This window comes from Nylanderia fulva, unplaced genomic scaffold, assembly GCF_048542155.1.
Source record: "Nylanderia fulva isolate GAGA-0341 unplaced genomic scaffold, ASM4854215v1 Scaffold29, whole genome shotgun sequence".
Taxonomy (NCBI): domain Eukaryota; kingdom Metazoa; phylum Arthropoda; class Insecta; order Hymenoptera; family Formicidae; genus Nylanderia; species Nylanderia fulva.
Window position 1 is genome coordinate 588,229 of NW_028190358.1, and position 15,139 is coordinate 603,367.

Sequence of the window (15,139 nt, forward strand, 5' to 3'; positions counted from 1 at the left end):
ACGACGCATAAGATCCGATCGCTTTGTCGAGGCCTGACAGTGGAAGGGTTTACTTTGTAATAAAAAGTTTTTTTCCTCCTGAATAAATAGGGTAGCGCGTTCAGCGAAGAAGATAGCATTATAGGGATGATTCTTTTGAGGCGAGTCCGTGATGTCATGCGTAGACTAGTCACGCGGCATAAATCACGATGTTTCATGCATGCGCGTCACATTCCTCCCCAATACTGCCGCGCTTTAACTTTAAAAGTTCTGTCTCGCCTCCAATCGACGGGAGGAAAACTACTTGTTCGTATCGTTTCTTCGAGCCACACGTTTTCTCCTCCCACGCGTTTCACTTTATCGAGTTTATTCGTGCGTAGCGACATTGCACTTGCCAGAACGCCATTAAAAATTCAATAAAGCTCGTAGAAGACGTATAATGAATACATCCTACATCTTTTCCGGCATATCCGTTTTATTTTATTCGTCACGCTTATTCGTCAAAAAAGATATATATATTTTATAAATGTCATCTATAATTAATATTATCTATAAATATTGTCCATAATTTTTGAAGGATTATTTAAAAAAAAAATATATATATATATCAATTGATCAAAGTTGCGCTCGTATATTGTAAATACAGCTAGTGATAGATAAAAAGGCCAACTTATCGAGCAATTATTAGAGTTGTTCTGAAAGCTACAAACATTAGCTTTCACATAATGTTGTATGTTTAACTCTAATAATTGCTCGATAAGTTGGCCTTTTTATCTATCACTAGAAAAAATATATATATATATTTATACACAACTTCGAGAGAATATGTCAGCGCGACATATGGAAGTATCTGCAAAATTGGTTTTCATCGCGTTATCGCGAAAGCGAAAGAGTCTTGAGGGCGCGCGTAAAACACGTGCTCGATAACGACGTTAGCAGAATTATCATTGGTTTCGCGGTCGCGTCCCATGCGGGAGCAATTTCGCGCGACGCTAATTGTCGACAGTCGGCGGACACGCGGGCGCATTACCTTTCCCATCGTATTTAGTTATCCCCGGCGCATCAATGAGACAAATTTCGCGGGTAAATACAGCGGCGCGCGACGCGGCGCTCGTTGCATTAAATCAAAATACATTATTCAAAACGTATTATTCGCGTTCTCTCTAACTGCGAACGTGATAAAACGCGAATTCGCTTGTTGATAAAACAACGCGAGGTCCGGACGACAACGCGTCGGTTCGCCATGGAATCGTTCCGCGCGTTTCTGTTTTCCTTTACTTGATGTTTGTCCGGCTGGTATGACTGGTCGATATTGTTAATAACGTTATCGTTTGTGCAGCACCGTGCGATGCATGTATGTATATATGTATGCACGATTATTACAGCTGTAGCGATCGCTATCAGCTATTGCCAGGGTATTGTAACGTATTTCGTGGAATTTACGGGACACGTAAATGTTTCGTATCATTAGAAAGTGGAATTAGCATGCCGACGTAGTTCTCGAACTCGAACGGCGAAATGCGATTTAACTTTTGAAAAGGAGGGTATTAAGCTTTTACACGACAATGACTGGTGTGGTGGGTTTTCTGCGCTATTGCAATGAGATTGTAATGTTTCAGCAACAGTTAATGTTTTGTTACTTTTTAAGTAGCCGGCAGTTTGTTATATTTCGCTCGAAAGGAAAATAACCGAGGCAAGATGTAATCAATTAAGCGCTATGTTATTTATTGTTGAATTATGACTTAATCCTCTTTGCTCTACGTATCTCTGAAAGAAAACTTTCCTTTTTGCCCAAATAACACAAAAGTAGAACCCGCAAAGCGGTCTGTGAAAATAAAATTGAGATGCCACATGATATTAAAAGTACATGGTAAAAAACGCGCAGCAATAACTGTTTCCTTTGCCTTACACAAGCGGTATTTGTGGAAATTCAATTTCGTGTCGGACACCCTCCAAAGTTGTCGGACGATAAAATTTGTCAGCGCCGTAAAAGCTTATTCTCGTTCATCAGAGAGAAAAAGAGCGCGAAGTTATCTATACGCAAAAGGATTCCAGGGATTCGACTCAACGACGGATCCGCCGACAGTTCCTCGTCAGTGCGTGTTCTCGAACGTGGCGAAACGTGGGAAAGGGCGCGGATGTTCAAAGTACCAACGGCAAAAGGGAAACTCTTAAAAAGAGATTGCGAAATCCCCGGAAGGGTAGGGAGTACGATATTGCCGCAACGCGAAATTTTCGACGTTTGGCACGTAACTGCGTACTTTATGTAGAAAAAAGCTTTCTACTTTACTGGTTGCTGTATACGCGCGAGTCGCCCCGTAAGTCTCGCGCAGCTTTATTGCACATTCCGGCACTTTCCTCTTCGTCTTCCTATCGCGCGCCCTCGCATCCATCGCGAGAGAGAGAGGGTTGGTTCGCGCGATTGCACGGATAGGGAATGCCGGGAAGGTATAGGGCCTTCACCATCCGCCGCACTTATTCAAGTTTTCAAGGATACCGAACATTCGGTAATTGCGAAAGTTTTACGCCTTAAATTCCGGCTCACTCGACTCTACTCTATATACCGTCTCGTCGCTCTAATTCCTCGAGGTTCGTCTCTCCGTAGAACGGATTTCAATGCCGCGGCATTGAATTACGCGTGCGGATATCCGAAAGAAACGTGCAGACAGATGTTAATATTACGGGAGATACAATTCCGCATTTCCTCGAGCTAAATTGGTCGAACAGCTCCGTATTCCCTCGAGAGATCCTCGTTGTTATTTTTCTTTTCTTCCACCGTCGTTACTTTTCCGCGTTCAAGTTTTCGACCTTGACGACAACGCGGCTTCGTAACGACTTTGCTGTTAAATCCGCTCGAGAAATTTGCGTCGTCGATTTCTTTTTCTTTACTCTCTCACTCTCTCAAACGTGATATTAACCGAAACATTTTTCTCTTTTCGCAATATTGGAATCCCGGTATTAAGGTTCTCGTGAGATCGTTATCTTTTTTTTTTCGAACGTCCTGCTTGTTTTTCCTTTCCGTTAATTTCGTTGACGTTTCTTACGACGGGCAAAAAAGTCGTGGATCACCGAGTTATGGCACTATCCTTCGAAGCTTTCGAGGATCGGAACCTTATCGCCGTGTCACGCCAGTAATGACGGGCGAATCAGACTTTTTGCCCGGAAATCCAAGATAGAAGTGTTTCGTTCATTTTTTTTTTCAGCGTTCTCTCTTTCTCTCTTTCACTCTTCTTCCTACTTTCGGGAAGCGGAAACGAAAGTTGGGGACGAAAAAGAGCGAGGATTGACTGTTTTAGCGACATATACTTAGCAAAGGATAGAAATTCGGTGACAGCGTCGGTCGACAAATCGCACATTGGTCGCAATCAAAAACTTTTCTATCAGGAAACTTATAGGAAAAAAAAAAAAAAAATAACCGAGGAATAATGATTAAAAACGGACGCTGTCGCAGCGATATTTTGACATTTTGAAAAACGATTTCTCTCTTGTCTTTATTTATTTTTTTTTTATTGTATCTCGTGGAATTTTCTATTTCTATTTAACATTGTCGGATTATGTCTCCGCGTTAATTATTGATTCTAGTTATTAAGAATTCGACAAGAAAAAATAAAGGGGGAGAGTGTAAATACCAAAGTTATAAATACGAAATCGTGGAAAATTGGAAAAGTTTCGACTTAGTGCACTTAGCGCATCGACGCGACCATCGTTGATATGTCACCGACCAATCGTTAAAGGCGAACACTGGACCGGTGTTATCGCAAGAAGAAAAATTCTCATCGGTTATCGCGGTATCCCAGCTCCCATTACTTCCAGGCGGCTACGAAAGCCGTACGTTTATTCGGTTGACCGCTGATATATTTCGCTCGGTTTGAATTATCTAATTTCCGTATATATTTTATGGATTTCAATGAATTATCATGTAAAATCTATACATCTATGCGCGTGATTTTGGTGTGTGGTATTTTAAAAATGTATAAGTATTGTAATCATTCTTCTCAGCATTTAGCATTTATTACATCAAAAATATAGCGTAGAGATACTATAAAATACATATCAAAATAATATGGTGAGCATGTTTTAATTTAAGGAAAATAGTATTTTACAAAAAATATCATAAAAGCGAACAATAGCCTCTTAAAAAGGTAGACAACTTTGACAAGCAAAAAATTGACCTTCTTTTAAAAGTTAAATATTTAAGAAATGAGGAACTTTGAATATTTTAAACTTTGGCACATAATTATATAATCTTTTATGGTTATTTAAAAAAGACTCACGTTAAAAAATATTAATAAAGCAGGAGTTATTGATGTAATGAAAGGAAGTTCTTTATATATGTAAGCTGGTGGTGAACATTCCAGACTAATGAAAAATCTAAAACAAAATAAAAAGGAAAACAAATTTATAATCTGAAAAAGTGTCTTTAAATATGTCAAAACGAATTTTTTTAAAATTGTTTTTTTAATATTTTATCGAATTTATTACAATTTTGCATTTTTTTGCAACTAAAATATTTGTTTTTGAAATTCTGCTTCCGACACATTTTAAATATACTGTTTTCAAGAATATATAAAAAAAATTGAGCCATTTCCAAGATTTCATGTACACGGACTGAAAAAAAAGGATTTTCTCTTTCATATTACACGAATAACTTCTATTTTCATTAATATTATTTTAATAAGCCTTAAAAGAATATAGAATTATGTGCCAAAATTTCAAATAAAATTTCTTATTTCTTAAATAATTAACTTGAAAGAAAGATCGATTTTTTCGCTCGTTAAGACTGTCTACCCACTTAAATTCTACGATGATGAAAACGATCCGGCAAAGAGACAACGCTTGGATCGGATGTACATCGAATTACATTGTTCCATAAATCCCAGCCGTTCTCTCATTTCGTTGCTTGATTTATCGTCGTGTTACTTTAAGCGACGTTTTAAAGTATTGCACGTCGATCCTGTATTTTTGTGCCGCACATTTGTATCCGCTCGTGTTCTCCCGTGTAAATAATATAAAACGGGCGAAATGTTTCGATCGAACGAAAATATGACGGACGAAACGCGTCTCGTAAACCGTTTTTGCAAGCCGTGCCCAGCTCCATTCTGCTTGATCCTTTATGAAATGTTGATGCCCGTCGTCGTAAAATTTCGGAATTGAAAACGGGCGGTCTGTTGCCGTTGTATCAATGTTCACCTTGACTCGAGAGTCGTGTCCATCCCCTTATTTACAGAACGATCCGCTCCGCGAATCATTAAAATACGCTCGTGGAAACACGTATCATTAATTCGCGAACGATAATTAATATATAATCGATCGAAGCTCGCGGTCACCCTATACGAATTGACAGTTCTACAAACTCATTAACCAACAAACTTTCCGTATCGTAATTGATTTACGACTCGGAATTCCACGCTTCCACATTCCATGCGAGTTATTATCGGCGCAGTTCGCAACAGTTATTATACTACCCCAAACATCGCATCTTCGAAATTTCAGAAGCAACTTAACCGGAAGTAATTCGACAAGTTCCCTCGTAAGGTTCTGCGCGCTGGCCTTAATCCAGTCCTTCGTTCTCGTCGACATAAAGTCTCTCTCACGTCTGGCCGGTTGTTTCGTTATCGTATATATGCCGCGACGGGTTTCGCCAAATCTTCTCGAGTTGCTAAGCTGCTGATCGGAGATTACGGCAGCTCGCGACATAATGTCAAAATGACATAATGATCACAAGGAGAGAGCCGTGAATTTATTATACCGAATACGGCGGTATCCTTGTTTGGTCAGCTCTCGAGAAGCCCGAAATCACCTGCACAGGCAACCGTCGCCGTTTGCGCGAGCGCGTAAGCCGCCTCGTAATCTCCGCCGCCAAAAGCCGTCCGAACGGGATCGGTACTTCACATCCGATCCGTTTACCGATGCGATTATATTGATCGACCGTATGCCCGTATGGTCGTATCAGGCCGGATCCCTAAGCGCAAAAACTCCGCGCGGATCTACGCTCGTTTCGAAACGAAAATGTGATTTCCCCGGACTTACAGGGACAGTGTATTATGCTCAAAAGGTAGGAGAGAGAGAGAGAGAGAGAGTGCGCTTTTTTCCATTCGGAGCTAATCTCGTGTAACTCCCTTCCGATGTCCTCTCTGAAGCAGGTCCCGCGCGCGCGAGTAAACTCGTAATTAAAATCGTACTCGGTCGTTCGCGTGTATTTCTTCGCCGATTGGACACGAACACGTTCTGCGAGAATTTCAGCTGACGCGGAGGATCCTTCTTCTCGTTATATACATCTACCTGGTCTCCTTCCTGAAGATCCTCTTATCCGCCTTTTATCTGCAAATCGTATCACAAGGCAGATTGTTCTTGGGTGATTCATCGATAGATTGGACTTTGGCTTTGAATTATTGATTATTTAAGTCTACATTATGACATAAACAAATACGTGTGTATCATGAAGAATCTGAAAAAAAAAAATATAAGAGAGGAGAAGAATTTCAGTAAAATAATAGACGACAGATTTCGATGTTTCCACGGGGAATACATCAAACGCATGTAATAATTATTATTAAGCTCGCGGCGCGATTACGTTAGGTAATATTTCCACGTACTGTACAAAGAGCTTCCTCTCTCTCTCTCTCTCTTGTCACTCGGGTGGCATTCGAAGGGGAGTAAGGCAGAGCCCGAAACTCTACGCTCGAAATCATTCCAAGTTACCCGTGTACCGTGAAGGGTGTCGGGTGGCGGAGTAAGATCCCGATTACGTTCTACCTTGCTCCGGCTCGTCGGCGAGATTCCTCCGACAGTTGTAGCTTCGGGAACGTCTACGCCCTTCTCTCGTAAGCCCGCGATCTCGCCTACGGTGGACTAGGTTGAGATAAGAGAGGGAAAGGAAAAGGGAGAGACAGAACGACCGTAAAGAGGGTCTTTTTGAAGCGTAAGGATAGCGAATTTTCGTCTGGATTCCGTTCGTCCAGATTCACGTCGATGCGTCTCCCCAGCGAAAACAAGACGTTACCGGAAATTGCGGCCGCTGTTCTTTCTTCGCGAAATTGCGAAATTGCGACATTACATCGGAAATCCTCCGAGTTTTGCGGCGAATATGATAGCATTCGCAGCACACACGCGCACGAGTCAACACGTATATACATATATAATATGCCGTCCTCGATTCTGTGCAATCAAGTGTATGTGTGTGTGTGTGTGTGTGTGTATTGTACATTGCCGGGGTGCATTAATTAAATACATTCCTCTCTCCAGCGGCGCTTTAACCGACCGAATGTCCAGCACCTTTGATTGTCCACGGAGTTGTCCTATTGAAACGGTCTCTCTGTCGCGCGAAACCGACCTCGTGGGCGGGTGAGAGTTGTTTTGATGAAGCCGCCGTCCGAATTCATTAACGCGGCATTAACGGTGTGTTTCGTCCACTTCTCCCGTGGACGACGTTGCGAGTGACCGGCCGCTGATTTTCGTGCTAACGCACGAACGCCGAGCTTTCGGACGGGCATTACTCGCGATTGTCGAGGATTGTTCGAGCTCGAACTATATACTCGACGTACGAGGCTACGTTTCGCATGCTCTTTCACGTTCGCGTGCCTCTCACTACATGCCGGATTATAGGTATTATTTCTCGCGTCGGTTCGCGTTTAAGATTACTCGCCGATCGATACGGCACGTATATGTTACTTACGGCGAGCATGTATCCGCACACGTTTAACATGTGATTTCTCGCAGAAACATTGCGCTTTCAAGTCCAAGATGCTATCTCTCGCGCTGCGAGAAGTCGAAATATTTCACGAGACGAAGATAACAGAAGCGATTTCACGATTTCACGATAAAACAGACACGGAGCAGCGAGGACGCGTAACGCATTAACAAGGAACAATGAATACTTTATCGCGAGAATTTAAATAAGGAACCGGGCACACGGATCAGACTGAACTGTTTTCGTTCAAACTACTATGCGAGAATACGAAACGCCGGAGCAAGCCGTCGGTTGATCTTTATACCTCCGGTAGCGAGAGCGAGAGATCGAAGGAAGAGAGACGGAGTAAAGAAACCGGAGCAATTGCTCGATACGCCACAGCGTTTAATAAATGAAGGCGCACGAGGGAGAGGAAAAGGCGAACGAGGACGAGACTTGCCTTTATCTTTATTTCAGATGAAATCGTTTCGTTCCCGGGATCCGCGTTTGTATCGCGGCCCACCCTTACTTACGGGAACGGCACCTTTTCACGGCCGTTGGCGGACCTTGCTCTCATGGGGCGACGCCTAGGTCGATTAGGTGCATTATTAAATACGGTCAGAGACGCGATGGCAAGCGTTAACCGGGTATAACGAAGTAGATAGCGCTGCGGAAGTCGCTGAATATTCAGGCGCGCAACGAGAACACTATATTTCAGTGCCGTCTACAGACGTTTGTTCCGCGACTATAAGTTTCCAGTTAGAAACTTCCTCGGCAGAGCATAAAACCAATTTATACTCCAACAGCAAGTCCACAAAGAAATGGTTTAAGCGCGTCATCTTCGCGCGTCACACCGCAAAATCTCGTCTCGTCGTCAGATCGATTCTTTAAGCGTTCCTCGACATCGCTAAGTACCAAGTGTCGCCTGATATTCAGTGTTGCGCTTAGATCATTTTTAAATTGGCTAGATAAAGACGAGATGAAAATATGTAAATTTATCTTATTGATTAAATATAATGATGATGATTTTGTTTTAAATATTTATGTAAATACAGTTATATAAAAAAGTGTAAATTATAATAGGGGTATAAAAATATATTCATATTTTTATTTATCAATTTTTATCACTTACTACTGCTTATTTTACTGTTTAAGTATTTTTATGTGCTATAACTCTGACTCAAATTATCCGAACATTATTAATTTAGTAAGATAACATTTTTTTGCAGCTGAAATGCAGATACGGATGATACAAATTTTTATCTATATAAAGATAAGATGACCAAAATTTGAGATCTAGATGATCATCTATATAATTTGATTTAGATAATAGCAAACACTGCTGATATTACACCCTCGGTAAAAACATGTATGTCTAAAATGAAAAAAGAAATAGCGTTTAAAAATATATAAGCTGTCACAGAGATATTATATAATATTGCTTGATAAATTCGACCTGGAGAGAATAAAGACCATATGTGTGAATAAAATAGTTATCGCGATTAATCTCGTTGGTCCTTTTTGCGGCGAGTAAAAACTCGTTAGGAGTCATGCGGGACAAGTCCGCGTTCCTCCGACGCTTTGAGTGCGGAGAACCATTAACCTGACACGTAAGTGGCGTTTTTCGTTCTATAGGATCGTAATTAAAAATTCTTGTGTAGTTTGAAAGTGGATTCATACGGAAGTTCAGGCGCGCTGGCGGGCCAAAGTTCCTTGCTCGCTTGCGAATCGTGGCAGTGACGGCTACTCGCAGCCATTGAACTAAATGATCATTAATTGCGAACTCCGGGTACATTATGCGAATTACTTGAGCGACAGTCATGTCTCTAATATTAAGTTTCTTCGTAGAAGAATGCAGGCATCTCTCTTGCTCAATTATAACTTCTGGAGAAACTTGCTTATTAGTGATAAGAAAAATTCTGATTTATCTTACAATCATTTTATACGTTGATATTTCTATTGTTTGATAATCTTTCTTATGATGAAGTTCTCATCTTTGTGAGTTTGAAGAGACGGAACTTAATTTTTAGATTAGTCTCATATAAAACTTTTTATATATGTATATATTTAAATTAGAAGAAAAATAATTCGATACACCTTTTCGATATAAATGTTTCTAAGCAAGAACGTGTCAAATATGTCTTTATTTTATTTCACATCAAGATTCTCGTTGCACACATACACATGCATGAATCATTACGCATGAGTTATCGTTACGTTTGCGCTTTAATTGTTTCACTTGTGATAATGATTTGAGGCAATAATTAAAATTATATATACATAACTGTGTATCTTGATATGATGTAATTTCAATTTGATATATGTTCAGAATTGTGATGGCGCGCGATGTAGCCAAATTCAATCATACCATGCAGCATCACTTCGCCACTACGGGCTCGTTATCGTATCATCATCGTCGGTAACGAGCTCGTATCGTCATTACGTTCATTGATTTGCGAACCGTGATTCGTTGTATTGTTAGATTCGAGATATCCTCGGAAATACAGGTAATAAATAATTGCTCGTCTTTGTTATCTTACTGTTAAGACTCATTATGCTTTTAACCGTATAATGCGAGACGTAGTTCGATGAGTTCTAAAAACTTTATTGAATATTTAATTTATTAAAATGAATTAATAACAGCATTACAAATGAAAATCTGCGAAACGAAATAATTAATTGATTTCATCAAATAAAATATGCATCACTAAAATAAACTTGTCAATCATCATTTTTTCTTTTTCCGTCTCTTAATAATTTATTAAACGTCACATATTTTTATATTCCAAGTCAATTTAGCAACTGTTATATAACTTACGTTCGACATTAAAGAGAAATGTCGTCGCTTGCCCGATTTGGCCTAAAGTTTCGATCATTTGGACAGTTTTTTGGGATGATGTACCGGGGTACCGGCAGGTAAACCATCGGGTAAACAACGTGACGTCAGTAGAGTCCAAGGTTGAGCAGGTGCCGGCGAATGGGCAAGAAGAAGAAAGGGAAGGCGCACGCGACGGTGCAGGCAGAAGGGAAAGCCCCGGGGGTGGCTCGTGCGCGGGCGCGGCTTTGCGGGTCAGAGTGCGTCGGGTATATAACCGGGCGGATGCCGTCGTCCCTTAGTCTCGCGCTTATCGTCGCCGCGACGACCCGTCCGACCTCGACACCCCCGACGCCGATCGTCGTGATCTGTCTGTGATTTCGATGACGTTGTGCGGTGCGTACCGATCTGCACGTCGTGTCGATCGGCAAAATGCGCGATAACAGATGACAGATCGTCGGGAGGTATCCGCGTTGATTCCATCGCTAATTCGTCATCGTAACTTTAACTTTCGATGATACGATCGATCAGTGGAAAAATATTTTTATTTTTACAATTTTTGCATTCAAGCGTCTTTGACACACATGCTCTATCACGCGATCACAATTAAAAGTTTTAATAAAAGGTAGAGCAGTCACGCAGAAAGAAAGACCGTAGATGGTATAGAGATACTGGATATTTCAAATAGAGTATTGCGATAAATTCAAATGATTGAGGGGCTATCGAATACCTATAATTAAAACTTGTTCACACTTTCTATCTCACAAAATTCTTTCGATTGTTGAAGAACCGTTCGCCAATCATCACTGGAGGCATTTGAGAACGTTTGACATTTCGTTCGAGTCTCATCTCACCGGAGGCAAATCTGCGAGAATCCGTGAGATCGTTGAGGCATCGAAAGTCGGAATCCTGGGTCGCGCAGACCAAGCGGGAAGGAAAATTATCGCGATACTTGTCCAGAGATTGGACTCGACGGTGCAAAAGGTGAAGCCGGAGGAAGACGAGGAACAAGAAAAAAGCGGCCAAGCGGTAGCGACGCCGGAAAAAGGGATAGAAAAGCGCGCGGCGGTGAAGGAGAAACAGGGGGTTGGCGGGAAGTGAAGGCGCTGCCGCGGAGGATTTCAAGCCGTGCCCCCGGCGAGATAGGAGCCGCTTGTATAGATATATATGCAGAGTAAAATTGTGGCGACGTAGGAGTTCTCGCTACGAGTATCTGGGTCATACAGCCGTCCTCTCGACGTTGTAACCTGTTCTCCATAATTCTATGAAATTCTCTCGGTGCTGCAACAAAGTGGAGCATCCATTGACGACTTGAAGGACTTCTCGCTCTTAAGTTACTTGAGAAGCACGCCAAACTAGGACGATAAAAAGCGAAATGCAATTAATACGCTAAATATTGAATAAGGGTACACGAACAAGAGGAATACGAGATAAGAGTAGCGGAACAGATGCATAATCGCATTTCGTGCTTGCGTAATCGAAACGAGAAGATTGATTCGAGATGGAATAACAATGCGCATATACGCGAATATGCGAAATATCGGTGTTGCTCGCGTATTGCTCCGAAATGAAACCGGAGCTTGCAAAACCATCGATGTAATGTCACTTAAATCGCGCGTTAAGTGAGCTATAAATATAAATCGCGTTTCCCTACGCCGGGAGAATCCGTAATGATCCGTGCGAATCAGTGATTTGCGGCACGATACTGGTCGCGTGCGCGATAACGAGCTGTTACGTCGTTACGTGGTTACGTAAAAAGAAATCCACTTGGGTTCCCCATAGAGACAATTTTCGAGGAAAGTCCAAGGGCTATTATCCGAGTCGTGTAGCGAGTGGTTCGCGCGCGCAAAACTCGCTACTACCCTTCATCTAGGACACGGTCGGACTCGATAAATAATGAACCCTCGCAGTCATTTATCAAGCTCACCGCGAGACGAACGAACGCTCGGGGTATCGTCGAGGACGGTCTAAATGGGAGAATCCAACGCGAGGCACCGGCTAGCACCGCAAGATACCGCGTTGTATTGCCGCGAGGGTTACGCAGAAATCATGTCCCTCTGACTATCCGATCGAGAGCTTAACTCGAGAAAGGCCAATCTGCCATTCTTATCGACGAAATAAAGGAACCGTGAAATGTGCGTCGCGATCAAAGTGGTAGCGACCCTTAAACGTCGAGGAGACACGACAGGTCTTCTCGATCGTGTCTAAAACTCTCTATCCTCCCCCGAGCGTTCGTCTTAGAAATGCGAGAATCAGCTGATTCCGATCAGTGTAGCAACACCGGGCAGTGCGATAAAATTCCGCGCAGGAGATAACGGCGACCGAAAACTCGCGACTTGATGACAGTGATCGCGCTTCGGGCTTCGCGATTCAAACGAACGTGAGTGGTATCGAGCAACGCCGAGGCAACAACATGAGGCGACGAAACAACGGTACCTCCTGCTTCTGCCAGACGTCGGCGAAGAGAGGCTTGCGTGGGGGATGCAACGGGACTGAGGCGAACGAGCCACCCGGATGGTGCATCTACGCGGCGGTTGCGCTCGTCGCGGTCGGTTGCTATCTCAATGCGCTCGACTGCGATTTTGTGCACGACGATATACCGGCGGTGGTGAGGAACAGGGATGTGATCGGCGAGGCGTCGTGGAGCAGCGTGCTCAACGACGATTTCTGGGGCACGCCGATGGAGAGCATCAACAGTCACAAGAGTTATCGACCATTCACCACTCTGACGTTTCGGTGAGTCAATATTTCTCTCCGTCACGTTTATCGAGCTCTTAGCTATAGGACAATTCGCGAAACTTTTGCCCGATGATCGATTTGCTTCGATGCTGCCATTCAATGCGCGGTGACATTTAAGATCACTGTAGAAACTACTGCGGGTACATCGCGCGACAAGAAATCGAATCGCTGTCGCGCGAAATTATAGATTCATTTGAGAACGTAAATAACCGCTGTGAAATGGATAAATGCCGTGTCGTGTCTTTTTACAAATATTATCGCGTTCTTTTATACGTGTCATTTATCTTCTCTTTTTCCCTACATTTTGTTTGTCAAACTCTGACCTCTTAGAACAATCTGTTAAACAGAAAAGTGAATACAATTCGGTGCACGACCATTCCGGATAAAATAAGACAGCAAAAACTTGTCTCGAGAAACGTGTCTGGTTGCCTGACGTTCCAAACACATGGCACGACCACGTAGCTCGCAGCACCGGTATTCGTTCTTACCAAGACATCGAGAGAATCGCGTATGTACATGTACATATATATATATATATATATATATATGTATATAAATATATATATATATATATATATATATATATATACCTGTACATATAGGTATAACCCTGCAATCGGAGATGCACCTTATGGTAGTACTAGGAAGAACGGCAAGAACCGTTCTCTGACCACGACGGAGGCGACCGAGCATACGATAGTGTGTGCAGCAGCGTGTCGTGTAGAGCACACGAAACTTCCACTCCCTTCGCTCATCCTCCCTGTCCATCCACCCTTCCTTCCCTCCTCCCCGCGTCCGCTCTACCGCCGATTTGATGCATGGATACCAGTTTGCCACTCCACGTGCAATACTGCATATTGGCTGGTATTGGACGATCCATCACGCCGCAAGACACCGGCACATCGCTCATCCACCCTTAACGCTCCAGATGCTGTTGCCAACTTCGACGAGGTGTGCGGCTGCGGAACGTGCTACGCGGAAGAACCTGGTTGAGAGGGAGGGGACCGAGAGCATAACGCCTTCACGTTTCGCGCGTTATCGGAAGTGGAACGCATCCATAATCCTTGGGCGGATGCGAGGACGCCGGCGCCGCGGCGCGCCGCTAACCGCATTCGTCTCGTCGGGAAGACGAGCCTTTAACGATCCAAATCGCCACTGACGCGCGAGGCTGCCTTTATATCGCGCGCCCGAGACGATACCCCGGTATCTCTCATTGTTGCCGCTAAGCGATTCGAGTGGCGGAGTAATTTATGCACGTGCGAAAATGCACCATTTACGTTGACACGCAGTTAAAAGGATAAGCGAAGATTTATGTGTTAGTCGTTTAAGGCGACAGAGGTGCCTATTGAGAGACGCTTGATACATTGTATGTACTTTTATCCCCTATTTCATGCACAACGCGTGTATATATATTTTTATCTCATTTAATAATCTATTCTAGCATTTTATTGCGCCTGCGAATAAAAAGTTGCACATATATATATATATATATATAAAGCACTTGTCACAAAAGAATCGAACTTGAGTATGCTGGATTTCCTTTGACCGATAGCTCGTTTCGAAATTTCTTCTTTGCGCGGACAATCAGACTTCGAGTTACCAGTACACCGGGTGAAAAGCTTTGGACAATCGCACGTCTCTTCTGCGAGTGTGCATGTGTGTTTCATTCTCCGTCCTTTCCAGAGACACGGCGTCTCTCTTTTCGTTGCCCAGTTTCTTTATTGCTGCGAAACTCTCTGAACGGCGCTCGTTGTGTGTCGCTTTGAGGATTCGAGTTCTCGGATGAAAACGCACCGGGACGACCCCGAAAGTCCAGAGCGCACTCGTGGCAGTTGACCCGATACCTTTCGCACACTCTCGCTCTAAAGTTTCCTCGAATCGGTCATCGTATTCCGCCGCGCGTTTGCGTATAAGTCTCATCATCGATTATCACCGTG

At 43.0% G+C, this 15,139-nt stretch overlaps 1 protein-coding gene across 5 annotated transcripts in view; it reads left to right on the forward strand.

The window, feature by feature from the left end:
• The window catches only part of LOC114933108 (protein O-mannosyl-transferase TMTC1), a 162,326-nt gene that overhangs the window by 24,393 nt on the left and 122,794 nt on the right, over positions 1–15,139 (forward strand). Inside the window, exons 1-2 of one of the 5 annotated variants that reach the window (XM_029305571.2) lie at positions 10,750–11,088; positions 11,251–13,199. The exons of 1 other annotated variant lie outside the window; for it this stretch is intronic. In XM_029305571.2, coding sequence (XP_029161404.1) covers positions 12,877–13,199 — 323 coding nt within the window. In that variant the 5' untranslated portion in view covers positions 10,750–11,088; positions 11,251–12,876. Of the gene's footprint in view, positions 1–10,748; positions 13,200–15,139 lie in introns of those variants that run through there. 3 more of the 5 variants (XM_029305572.2, XM_085484089.1, XM_029305570.2) reach the window with 3 other exon arrangements.